The sequence below is a fragment of the Carettochelys insculpta genome, chromosome 2 (assembly GCF_033958435.1).
Source record: "Carettochelys insculpta isolate YL-2023 chromosome 2, ASM3395843v1, whole genome shotgun sequence".
NCBI classification, from domain to species: domain Eukaryota; kingdom Metazoa; phylum Chordata; order Testudines; family Carettochelyidae; genus Carettochelys; species Carettochelys insculpta.
Genome location: NC_134138.1, coordinates 29,119,716 through 29,133,177, shown reverse-complemented (window position 1 = coordinate 29,133,177; position 13,462 = coordinate 29,119,716). Strand labels below are relative to the sequence as shown.

Below are 13,462 nucleotides of genomic sequence, written 5' to 3'. Positions count from 1 at the left end.
TAGAGGATTATTATTATTTTTGATATAAAAGCTCAAAGGTATGCATTTTGAAGATGAATATTGTTACAATTTTTACTTGTTTAAGAAGCAACTGAGCATTCTGCTTGTCTCTTATTTCTTGATTGACTTTGAAGAGCCGTGTCTACACGTGCACACTACTTCGAAGTAGCGGCACTAACTTCGAAATAGCGCCCGTCACGGCTACACGTGTTGGGTGCTATTTCAATGTTAACATCGACATTAGGCGGCGAGACGTTGAAGCCGCTAACCCCATGAGGGGATGGGAATAGCGCCCTACTTCGACGTTCAACGTCGAAGTAGGGAATGTGTAGTCGTTGCACATCCCGCAACTTCGAAACTGTGGGGTCCTCCATGGCGGCCATCAGCTGAGGGGTTGAGAGACGCTCTCTCCAGCCCCTCAGCTCAATGGTGGCCGTGTGGAGCGGCCCCTTAAAGGTCCCCACCCCCTCCCTTTCTGTGCAGGAAGCTGAGAGAGTGTGCAGGCAGCAGCAATAACACGCGGCTAACCTGCACGCTCTTCTTCAGCCACCCACACCCCCAACCGACCTGATGGCCGCCTGGCAGCCCCCCCAGCGCCCTCAGGGAACCCCCCCGAAGAGGAGCCAGGGTTCCCAGGGCAGAAGCCAGGCCGGGAAGCGGCAGCAGGGCCCCTCCTGGACGGAGGCCGAACTTCGGGACCTGCTGGGGCTCTGGAGCGAGGAGGAGGTGCTCCAGGTAATGGGGAGCAAGAGGCGGAACACGGATGCGTTCGCTCGGCTGGCCGAGGGCCTGGCCGCCCGGGGTCACCCTGCCCGCACTCTGGACCATGTCCGGAGTAAAGTGAAGGAGCTACGGCAGAGTTACACCCGGGCCCGGGATGCAGCCGGCCGATCTGGGGCCGCCCCCGTCACTTGCCCCTTTTACAGGGAGCTCAGGGACATCCTGGGCCCCCGGCACACCTCCTCCCCTCCGGCCACGCTTGACACCTCGGCTGAGGAGCCCCAGCAGGCCCCGGAGGCAGAGTCCGCCCCGGAGGCAAGCCCTGCACCCGGGGGCCCCCCCAGGAGCCCACCCCCGGGGCACCGGAGGAGGAGGAGGAGGAGGAGGGGGACTCCTCCTCCACCAACACCGGCCTCCAGATCCTCCTCCAGCCATCCCGGAGCAGCAGCCGGGCGTCCGCCCCCCGGGTGTCCCCCGACCGTGGGAGTGGACCGTCAGGTATGTACCCCCCTGGTGCACACCCCCGGGGTTGAGGGGCAGGGGTAATAGTTATGGCCAGGGCCCTCCACATGCCCAGATGACCATGGCCCCAAGGACAGCAGTGGCATGTCCCTCACAGGAGTGCATCAGCCCCTGCCCCCTCCCCCAGCACGACAGTGCCATGCCCCATCCCCGGGGCTGGGGGGAGCGGAACCTCTAGGGTCCCCCGGGGGGAGGGGATGGTACACCCAGCAGCAGCAGCAGCATGTGATGGAGTGGGGGGAGTGCAAATGCGAGACTCAGGCTAGATATGAGCAACAAGCTGAATAGCTCCCAGTGGCTAAGGATGATCCTGGGGCTACAACTGGCAGGTTACACCTGTGCCCTGAACAAAGAGGAGGGAGGAGCCGAGCTGGGTTTGAATCGGGGGCCACAGTTAGAGGCTAGGGGAAGGGAGAGCTAGAAGGCTGCCTGCCTGAGGAGGGGGAAAGCTACACCCCAGAGGGGCACCCCTCGGGGTCTTCTCCCCAGGACGGGTTGGAAGGACTGTCTCTGACTGCTGTACTGGGAGAAACTGGGCATCTGTTGCCTAAGAAACCTCTCCCGTCATACCTGCTGAGTGAAGTGAGAATCACTCCTGCCAGGGGATGGGGTGCAGTGCAGGGGGACCCTTGAACCCCATCACAGCAGCATCTCCCAGGGACGGGGATGGGGAACCTGCAGCACAGGGGTGGGGGGACAAGGGCCACGGCTCGGGGCCCACACTAACTCCTGTCTCCACTCTTCTTCCCCCCCTCCTGTGTTCCGCAGCTGCGCCATCGGAAGGACCGGACAGCGCCGGCGAGGCTTCAGTGGTCCCGGAATCCCCTCTGGGGCCATCGCTCCAGGCCAGCCCCTCGGCGGAGGACCGACCGGCCCCACGGCGGGCAAGACAGTGGACCCAGCAGCAGCAGCCGCCGGCGACAGACCCCCCAGCTGCTGGCCCTCCACCGCCGGCAGGTGGAGGTGGCGGAGCAGTGGCTGCGGGTGGAGCAACGCCGCCTCCACCTGCAGGAGCGGGCACTGGCCTGACGCCAAGAGGCATGGGGGGGCCTACATGCAGACATTCAACTGCATAGCAGATTACCTGGCCCCCCATGCCGGCCGCCACTGCGCCCACCCTGCGTGCTCCACCCACTGCGCCACCTGCTGCTCCAGTCGTTGCGCCGTCCGGCATCGCCCCGCTACCCGCCACCGAGGGCCATTCCGCCGAGGGGAACCTGGGGCCAGCTGACACTCGCCGGCCGTATCTTCCGGTCCGCCCGGCCCCCAGCCAGCCCCGGCCAGGGCTGGGGCCGAGGCGGGGCTCCCGGCCGCCCACCCCCAGTGCTGGACTGTAGGGGCGTGGGGCCCAGGACATGGCCCCCCCCTTTTTATATATTCCCCCCACTTTTTTGGGTTTTTGCCCTGTACATAGTTTGTATTTATTTATTTGTGACCCCCGTTTTCACTGTCTGATCCTTCCCGCCCCCCATGTAAATAGTTCTCCCCTTCCTTGTTATCCCTGTTTTTATATTAATATACATACATATAATATATGTTAGTTAGAAGTTCTATAGTTATTATTAAGAAGAGTTCAAGTAAACATTTGATTTCACAAACAAGTGTCTGCTTTTATTTGTACAAGAAAATTGTGTGGGGGGGTGTGCTGTTGGGTGCTCCATGGTGTGGGCGTAGGGGCAGGGAGTGTTGTGGAGGATGGGAGGGGGCAGTGGGGGGCCTGACAGCATTCACCCCGTGGCCTCATCGAACTGGGCCCACAGGGCCTCCTGGACCTGGGTCCCTTTGGGGTCCACCTGGCGACTGGGGGCAGCGGGTGGCTGCACAGCGGCCCTGCCGGCCTCCACAGCCCAGCCCTGAAAGAAGGCCTCCTCCTTGCTCTCCACCAGATTGTGTAGGGCGTTGCACGCACCCACAATCTGGGGGATGTTGGTGGGGCCCACATCCAGGCGGGTGAGGAGACACCTCCAGCGTCCTTTGAGGCGCCCAAATGTGTGCTCCACCACCTGGTGCGCGTGGTTCAGGCGCTGGTTGAAGTGCTCCTGGCTGGCAGACAGATGGCCCGTGTACGGGTGCATGAGCCAGGGCCGGAGAGGGTATGCCGCATCTGCGATGATGCAGAAGGGCATGGTGGTGTCCCCCAGAGGGATCTCCCACTGGGTGATGTCAGTCCCCGCCTCCAGCCGGTGGCACAGGCCCGAGTTCCGGAATACCCGGGCTTCGTGGGTGCTGCCAGGCCAGCCCACATAAATGTCCTGGAAACGGCCACAGCTGTCCACCAAGGCCTGGAGGACCACTGAGTGGTAGCCCTTCCGGTTGATGTAACGTCCTCCACTGTGCTCCGGGGCACGGATGGGGATGTGAGTCCCATCTAGAGCCCCAAAGCAACTGGTGAAGCCCAGGGTGGCATAGCCCGCGATGGCGGCATCTGGGTCCCCAAGCCTCACGAGCCTGTGGAGGAGCATGGTGTTGATGGCGTGGACGACCTGCAGGGGAAGCACATGGGAGAGCACCAATGAGGGGTGAGCAGGGTGTGTGTGGCCCTGCCCTGCCAGGGCCCCCCTCCCCGCCTCCCCTGCCCTCCCCTGCTAGGGCCCCCCTCCCCTGCCAGGGCTGCCTCCCCCCCTCCCCCCGTGGGTTCTCTTACCTCCATGAGGACAGCCCCGACGGTGGCCTTGCCGACGCCAAACTGCTGGCCCACAGATCGGTAGCTGTCTGGAGTGGCCAGCTTCCGGACAGCGATGCCGACCCGTTTCTCCACAGGGAGGGCACGCCGCATGGCGGTGTCCTGGTGCCTGAGTGCGGGGGGTGAGCCACTGGCATAGCTCCAGAAATGTCTGCCGGCTCATAAGAAAGTTCCTGAGCCAGCGGTCGTCGTCCCACTCCCCAAGCACCAGCCGCTCCCACCAGTTGGTGCTGGTGGGGTAGCTCCACAGCCAGTGGCGTATGAGGCGGCAGGGGGGTTGGGGTGCTGCAGGGTTGGGGGTTGCATCCTCCTCCCCTGCGGGCAGCTCCTCCTCTGTGGCAAGGAGGTGCTCAGCTGCCTCCTGCATGGCATGGAGCAGGGCGCGCACTGCTCCTGCAGGGGCGGCTGGGTGGACCTCTGGCTACTGCTGGGGGGTCCATGCCTGAGTCGCCCGGGGTCTGTGTGCCTATGGCTCCTCAGACCGCGTGATGTGCAGGCTGAGTGTGTCTGGGAGGGGCCCTTTAAGGGAGCGGCTAGCTGTTGCCCCGGAAGCGCTAGTCCGCCCTGTGACCCTGTCTGCAGCTGTGCCTGGCACCCTTTTTTTGATGTGTGCTACTTTGGCGTGTAGATGTTCCCTCGCAGCTCCTATTTCGATGTGGTGCTGCTCAACGTCGATGTTGAACGTCAACGTTGCCAGCCCTGGAGGACGTGTAGACGTTATTCATCGAAATAGCCTATTTCGATGTCGCTACATCGAAATAAGCTACTTCGATGTAGGCTTCACGTATAGACGTAGCTAAGATGTTTTTAATTGTATGGACACTTAGCACTGCAATTGAAGTAGCAATTGCTAGTTGTTTTATGGATTAAATTGATCTGGATCAGGTTATTTTACAGAGAATGGATCTTTTTATAATGCTGAATATGGGATGACTGCTACACTGCCATTAACATCCCAACAAGCTTTTAGGCTTAGAAAAGTGTTGTGAAATTATATGGGCTCTGTTTTTCAAAACTGACTTGCTTTTTGTGATGGTCTTTTAAGTTATTTTATTATACTTTATTTGAAACAACTTCTTTTATAATAGTCATTTTAAAATACATACAGGCTTTTAATGAGCAAGGGGGATCTTTTATATAAAAAATAACCAAACACAAGCCATATTTTCAAAAGGGAGCTAAATTAGATTTTAATGCATTGTCTCATCTCTATTCTGACAGGAGATTAAAATCTCCTCTCAGAATACCAAGGACAATTTATTCATGCATATCGAAACATGAAAAACACCCACAATGTAAACATGCCTCAGTTTTGAATTTTCTAGAAGAAATTTCTTCTTGTGAATATTTCCAAATCGATCGTATATTGCAATAATCCATTTCCCGTTCTTTGCTTAATGTGTACTAGCAGTAACAGTGAGGTAGCCATGTTAGTCTGTATTCCAACAAATACAGGATGAGTGGACCTGAGGAAGTGGGTTTGTCCCATGAAAGCTCATCACCAAGTAAATCATTTTGTTAAAGTGCTACATTGCTGCTGTTTTGTATTGTTGGTATGCAGTACTAGCAGATTCACCCACTGTTGTTCAGGTCCTTAACTCAACTAAGTCTTTTTTTTTAAAGGAATATGTACATGCTTTAACACTATATTTTTAATTTTGGATTTCTTAAAAATGGATTGTTAAAATTTTTCTATTTAATTTTAGTCATTTTAATAGGAATTCCATCATCATTTTTTCCTTCATCCTATAAACTTGTATCATTTGCTATGTTTTAACAAAAAAAAAAAAAAAAGGCTATTTTCAATTTGATTTCCAGTAACATTTTCTCCCAGTTTTCAAACTTTAAGCACTGATTTAGCCGTGCTAAAAGAGCACTACTCCACATTTCTCTATTTTTATCTCCTTTCTGCAAGGTTCATTGAGAAGCCATCCTGTTCCGGGTTCATCTCATTATTCTGGCTCATCTTGGTTCTGTCTCTTTCAACATTCATTCCGTTATGTCAGCCTTGAGCCTTGTACTTGATCTGGTGATTCTGTTTCTTTCCTGTTTAGGTTCATGGGAAGCAATCCCATTCCAGGCCCATCCCATTTTCTTGGCACAACCAAAGCTTATACTGCTTTAAGCTATGATAAGGAGAAGCTGCATACTAAACTTGGTGGTTTCAGCCCTTACCATTTAGGAGGCATTCTCGATCAAAAGGACAAACAACCAAACTCTCTAAAATATATGTTAGGTTAAGATCTCATTATTACACCTCTAGTGTAATGATAATTCTGATTTGGGACTAAATGCTGCTACCACCTTCCCTTCCCCTGGCTCATCACACCCTGAATGAACAGGTGGTGTATCTGCAGCGGAGTTGTAGCCAAGAAGGTTCCATGAAATTAAAGATCTGAAGAACTCTGTGGGGCTCACTAACAGAAATATGTTGAATAAGTGATATTACCTCCCCTACCTTGTCTCTCAGGCTTTGTGTAAGTGGTTTTAACAGATGCTCAGGAAAACAACCCTCTCCAGTCCTTTGATGTGAAATACCCCAAGCTGCCTGTTTGCCGCTGTTGGGGATGATGACAGACTTCGCTGGGCCCTGGTCAATGTGTTGTGGGAGAGTGTGGAAGGGATGGGTCCTTGGGCAGAAGGAATGGGTCCTTGGGCAGCCAGCCCTCAGTGCCCAGACTGCACCATGTGGCCTGGGCTCTGGTAGCGGTTTAAAAGGCCATAGTAGTGGCCTGGAGTCTCCAGCCCTTTTAAATTGGTGGGCCTCAGGCCAGCTACCCTCTTTGTCACCTGCTCCCCATCAGCAGCTCTGGACACTTTTAAAGCACATGGCCTTTTAATAGCCAACTTAGGCCTGTGAAATTGCGTCGCTGTGGCACCGTATCGTCTGCCCTCCCTTTGCTCAGGCATTACAGAATGGGGCATCCCAAGCCTACGGGGGTCAGTGCACCTTCCCTTCCTGAATTCTTAATCTGTGGTGTAGTCAAAGTTTGTGAACTCTGCAAGGATGACTAGTGGCCAAATTGAAATCAGACTTCAGTGGAGTCGTATCTGCTTGTGCCACTACCGGGCTGATTCTCCACTGCCTCAGATGTTGTATAGTCATTGACCCTTGCATAGTGAGTGCATGATGTTAACAGGTCAGAATACTTGTGCTAGCTAAATCCCTTTGCTTTTGTGGTGTTCAAGTGTCAGTGACTACACATGACACAGCATTGGGGAAATGGGTCCTATGTCTTCAAAATAGTGAGCAAAATCTACAAGGAAACATCTGTGTCAGGTTTGTCCATTTCAGATGAGAAAAAACACATAGACAACAGCTAAGATGAAAAATTATTTTATAAAATAAGATGCTAGACTTGTATCTGAACATCCAGTTTTTAAATATGGTACATTCACTTTCTCACACAATATTTAAGTATTCAGGTCATTCATGATATATTTCTCGTGCTATTTGAGTTAAAAGTTTGGATAAATTAAACAACTTATAACTAAAGATACCACAACTTATACATATAAAACTAAGAACAAATATCCACAAAGTAAAGAATGTAGGCTCTCTTAGGAAATGCCATATAATTTCTACTTAAAAATATACTTGATCATTTTAGTCTGTCTTGAAAATATAGTTTGTATTTCATTTCTCTTTCTAAATTTAAGTCTCATATAATTTCCATTTAAGTTAATAAATATGTACAACAAAAACTGTTATATCAGTGAATATAAATAGTAAATACTGTATTAGGCCTCATCCAGCATTCTTTGCTCACTCAACGACTTCAGAAGTACTTTTCAATTTCTGATGCCAAAGGATGCATATCAGGACCTAAATGTCATCAAATGATTATAGCTTTTTCAGAAGTCACTTTGTAATTAAAAAATAAAATCCAGCAACAACAACAACAAAAACCAACCCCTCTAAGAACACTGCTGAGAGCTTAGAGCCAGCCATTCCAGTCACACATTTACATAAATAATCGGGTACAATGAGGAGGAACAATGTTCTAGGTTAATTACTGCTAACAGTAATTAGAGGGAAACAGTGGAGAATGAATGGAAAACTACCTTGAATTCGACACCTCTTTTTTTATACTGATTGGACTTGGTTTCCTATCATTTCAAAAAAGAGTTTTTGATATAATTGAATATGGTACATTGTAAAACTATGAAGAGACTTAGCTATCTTCTTCAGACTCTGGGTAGTTTTTCTGGGAAAGTGGTATGCTTTCAAATGCTTCAGACCATGCGTTAGAGCTTTAATTGTGTCTTGATCCTCATTTTTTATTCTCCACAGGTTAAGAAGAATTAGAAATTGTTCTGTAGGTTTGCACAGCTTCAGAGTGCGCTGAATATCTTCTTTTCCTACTTTCTTTCCTGGTAAACTCATCATCAGAATGTTGAGCTGTTCAAAGGTCAGATTAGCATGTCCAATATGTTTTAAGACCCTGTTTTCACATAGATCAATATCTACACAAAACAAAAAGCAAGGAGGGACATTAATATGATTCATTACTATTTTATGATGGCTTAAAACAAACTAAATTTTCAAAAGTCACACCATAGACCTCCCATTGGCGTTAGTGGTGAGCCCACAGACAAAGACAGAATTTGGCCCCAAGAGATTACAAAAATGTTATTTAAAAGTTACTGCTGCTGTGCTACCTGAATTACCTTGAACAATTTTCTTGACCATATCCTGTTCTTTGTTTTGCTGCTTCCATAGTTTCAACAATTGGAACATCTGCTCTTGAGAACTATGTTTTTGTTTAATCCTTTCTATATTTTCTATGTTAACCTTTGTCCTGGGCAAATCACTGGTTAGTACGTTCAGCCCATCATGGGTGAGTTTTTCAGGCACAGCGAACCTGAAAAGTGCTTCCTCACAAAGGGTGACATCTAAAAACAAAAGAGAGAAAGATCAATTAAATCATGGAGTTCAAGGCTAGAAGGGTCCAGCAGATGATTTACTCAGTCTTCCTGCTCATCAGAGGACACAAATCCCCACCCAGTTACTCCTGCACTCAACCCAATAATCTGGATAGATTAGAATTACAGCTATTGTCTGCCACAGGCACAGAACAGAAAGGATCAAGGAGCACCATCACCCAAGGCTCCTGCAATGATAGGGAATTGATTTGGTGAGACAAATGAGGATGATCCTAGCAAATGTCTGAATTCTTCTGAAATTGTTTGGACCTGGCAAAACATAGATCAGGGTGAGGTACCTTTTGCAGGTCAAGGGCCACTGACCCACAGAAAAATCAGTCAGGGGCCACATAAAAGTGAGAAGCACAAAATAAAATCCCCTAACTCATCAACCCTCACTGATATGGCCCCTGACTGAGATACCTCTCTCCCCTTTGTTTCAGCCGCAAGCGGGAGAAGGAGAGGGAGGACAGAGGTTCAGGGCTTCCCCCAAGCCAGATTAATTTATCAGGGATCTCAGGACCAACAAGTTTTGAGGGCACCCTAAGCTTTGGTGTCTGAGCAGAGTGTAGTGTGCGGGGTCTGAGTGCGAGGGTGTGAGCATGAGAGTGGTGGGAGGTGCTTACCTGGCACAGCTGCCTGCGGGCAGACATGGTTCCATGCTTCTTCCCCTCCTGGGCACAGCCCCCCCACTGCTCCTATTAGCTGCGATCCTGGCCAATGGGAGCAGTGGGAGGAAAGCCTCCAGGCCAATGCATCCCTGGGCTGCCCTTCCCCAGCTGGGCATGGGGAAGGGTGTGGCAGTGCACAGAGCCATTTCCTCCCTGTGCAGGCAGGGCCCATGGGTTTGATCTAGCCCCAGCTTGCCTGCTAGGCTTGGGGCTCTCCTCCCCGGGTAGTGGGGAGCCAGTGCTAGCACTTCAGTCATGTTGGTTGGGGATGCTGGGCTGGAGATGCAGAATAGGCTCCCCAGTGCTGTGGAGGAGGGGGCTGAGCCCTGAGCCTCACAGGACAGACCCAGGCAAGCCACAGGCCACAGGCTGTAGGTTTCCCACCCCTATCATAGGGGATTCAGGACTGTAAGAAAAATCGTTTTAAAAGCATGTTTAAAATAAGAGGCTAGTCTTGATTTCACAGCACTATTGCTTTTTACCCTTCTAACTCATTTAACCAATGGTAACTAGAATTCTATAGTTTGCCCATAACTGTAATAGCTGAGAACCCAACAGTAAGAATTTTTACCACGGCTATCAATTAATCTCATTTTAATAAGGCTTGTAGTTATACTTACACTCCACTGTGGCATTTAGACATACCTATTCTGCATTTTTGGGCTGATGTGTCCGTGTTTTCATGGCATGTGTTGTCACGAACTGCATTACCCTTTAGTTCTATTTTACGACCTAGTGCACTGCAGTTTGTGTGTTTTTGGCAGGATGCTTTGGAAGAAGTTTCATCTGAGAAAAATCCTTCTGGGCATCTCTGGCAAATGGTGTCACTCTCAGGTGTGCCTTTAGAAAAACAAAATCATTTACAAAATATTCATGTTGCATGTGCCTTTTTGTGCACCATGGAAGAAAAGAGCAAAAGCTAAATGATGACTTTGGATTTTCATGCTTTTTCACTCCTGTATGAACACTCACTGGAAGACATTGGCATAATTTTGAAAAAAAAATTGATGCTGATTCTACAGAAGTATGTTTTTAAAAGCACTGGTTTCTCAATCATGCATACATTTGTAAATTTATATCAGGTAACTTGACTCTGTTTTAATGTTTACAAAAGGTATCTGACTTTCAGCTTTCCTCCAAATAATTTTTTTTTCTGAGAATCAATTAATGGGCACACAACACTGGTCCAAATTCTTCTCTGTTACATATGGGCAGAAAACCACTAAAATAAATTATTCTGGTTGTAACTCAGTAGAATTCATCCCATTCCTTTAAATCTGTTCCAAATGGGTTCTTCTTTTATGTGCTCTGTAATATAATTTTAATACAGTCTACATATTGGCCTTTAAATTAAACCATTAATCCATTGTGACTTTCCTCACTTTCTTTATATATGCATATTTATGGAAGATTCTCCAATATGTTTTTTTTTAATTTATCAAGCATGAATTTCCAAAGTTATATCAATTATGACATTGCATAAACTAAATGACTCTTCAAAGCCTTTAGTTGTTCAGTAACATGGTAAATCAAGATTATATATTGATCCCTCTTGGACTGATTATGCTAGTCCATATGTGCCTAAAATCTAATAAATATGTATGATCGCTAAAATATATATAAGAAAGTATTTGCCGAAATGCTATTACAAAGAATATATTTATTGCCCCACAGTTAAATAACTGAGAAATATGGAACATTACCACTCCATATTGACTGAAAGGGACAAAATCTATGCATGAAACTTAAACAAGGCAACTACTGCAAAGAGTCTATTAAATGCAAATCCTGGCTCATATCAAAGCTCATACATATAACCCCAATTCATCCGTTCATTTCTATTCAGCAAAGCATTTCAGCAGGCTCTTAACTTTAACTTTAAGAACGTGCTTAAGTCTCATTGAAACCAATGGGTCTTAAGCACGTGCCCAAAGTCAAGCACATGAATAAATGCTTCATTGAATAAGAATGCATTTAAAGACATGGTACCTTCAGTCCTTAAAGTCTAGGATTAAATTCTTTGCTAGAACTGGGGACTCTTTTTGCTTATGAAAATGATTCCATCTTTTATATTTTGAGAGTGCTTGCTGTTAAAAGCTTAATACATGGATATTTGCATTAAAATAAGCAAATCCCCCTTTGCTACAATTGTACATTTTAAAGACTCCCTTTGAAAAAAGGGTATGAACCTCTGAGTTTGCAGGTAGCCAAAAAATAAAGAGCATATTTGTATATACTCAAATGCTCAATTTCTGCTTTCACTAAATAATGAGTAAAAATGTGCAGGATAAACAACAGCTTTCCTTGTTCATCTCAACTTCAAAAACGATTCTGTACAATTACTGGAAAGAAATTAAGTTTTCTACAGCAAACTTGCCAAAGGATAGTGACAGAATAATTTGCCCCAGAAGGCTTACCTATAGGTTTGTTTTTTTAATCTGCTAAGATTATGTAATGGCAGTTGCTATAAACAAAAGGTAAGTTCAGGTGCCAGAGATCTGCACATTTCAGATGATCAGACATCAACTGTCATCACTAAGAGATTTTCTGGTAGATCTTCCCTTTATGCAGATATGCTGCTTTTTTCAGGTCATTCCTTCAAAAAGATTAGCATCTCCATATTTTGGGAAATGGAGACAGATTGTCCTCATTCCTAGAAATACTTGCATAGGGTTGGAGGGTAACAGTATACAGAAACTCCAATAGGTTGCAAAATTTCTTCTGCATCTTCCTCTCAATAGAGGAGAAGAACAGGAAACCCAGCAGAATCATAGGCAGTACATGTGGTTAAAGATGCATGGCACCTCCGCGCTGCTCTCCAGCCAGCCTCACCTAGAGTTTGTGCTGCCATTGACTGACTTCTGGTGCCCACAATCTCCCACTCCCTTGAGGGGAATATCAGGTGCAGAGTGAGAGCTAATGTTGCTTTGATCTGCATTAACTCTCAAGTGGATTTCTCCTAGGAAGTCTGTTACTGTATTGGTCTTGTATTGATGACTTCTGCTTTGTTTTGTTAACCACTGTTTTACTATCCTTTGACATATATGGTAAGCAAGCTTTTGTGGGTCTTTCAAATGCATATTCTTATGTACCCTGTTTCAGGCCCCTTGAGTCATGCTTCTAGGCTAGCTGTAAAACGTACTGCATCAAACTTCTTATCTAGCAAAGCTTTCGCAATCTGTGTGCCAACCACTGCCGTAACTCTGAAGTTTCAGCTAGTATTCCTATGATATTTAATCTCTTGCCTCATTCTGTATGAGCATAACTAGGTAAGCAGTTCTGCAACTCTAGAGATTACAGCTGAAAAAGACTTATCTCTGAGACATTCCTTAGTTTTCCTGTGTCTCCTTCCCTTCCTTCTCTTCTTGAGGTAGTTAACAATCTCACATTTGTAACTGGTTCTATTTTTATTACTTCATGTTTCTCTAACATTTTACATGCAGGGACCATGAAGTCCTTGACAAACGTTAGCATGCTAAATCAAAGAATTATATATTGTATAAGAGGTGACTATGATTACTCGAGTTTTCAAATTAGGAAAATGAGACACAGAGACGCTGGATGATTTGCCTGGAGATCATATAGGAAACCTATAGCAGAGTTGGGATTACGACCTGTATCTTTGGACTAATCCTGTGATTTAATCCTTTTTATTCATGTACGTTATTTTATCAGATACTGTAAAGGTATTGCGCTATTTTAATAGTACAGTAAACTCTTCAATCTCCAGCATTCTATTATCTGGAACCCTCAAATAACTGACATTTTAACCATCAGTAAATAGTAATTACATATTCTATAAGCACGGTATAGTGAAAGTAAGTACAGTATGTCTGCAGTGTACAATACTACTGTTGTTGGTAAATTAAGTACACTGCATACATTTTACTTTGTTTCTTAATATCTAAATTTGTTTTTCTTTAGTGTTATGCATTGCTAG

At 47.0% G+C, this 13,462-nt stretch overlaps 1 protein-coding gene across 4 annotated transcripts in view; it reads right to left on the bottom strand.

The window, feature by feature from the left end:
• Window positions 1–7,246: 7,246 nt before the first annotated feature.
• TNFRSF11B (TNF receptor superfamily member 11b) overlaps window positions 7,247–13,462 on the bottom strand; it is a 28,104-nt gene continuing 21,888 nt past the window's right edge. For all 4 annotated transcript variants that reach the window (XM_074985633.1, XM_074985632.1, XM_074985636.1 and 1 more), the window contains 3 exons: window positions 10,168–10,362; window positions 8,597–8,821; window positions 7,247–8,392 (listed from right to left, as the gene is read on the bottom strand). In XM_074985633.1, coding sequence (XP_074841734.1) covers window positions 8,013–8,392; window positions 8,597–8,821; window positions 10,168–10,362 — 800 coding nt within the window. In that variant the 3' untranslated portion in view covers window positions 7,247–8,012. The remainder of the gene's footprint in view (window positions 8,393–8,596; window positions 8,822–10,167; window positions 10,363–13,462) is intronic.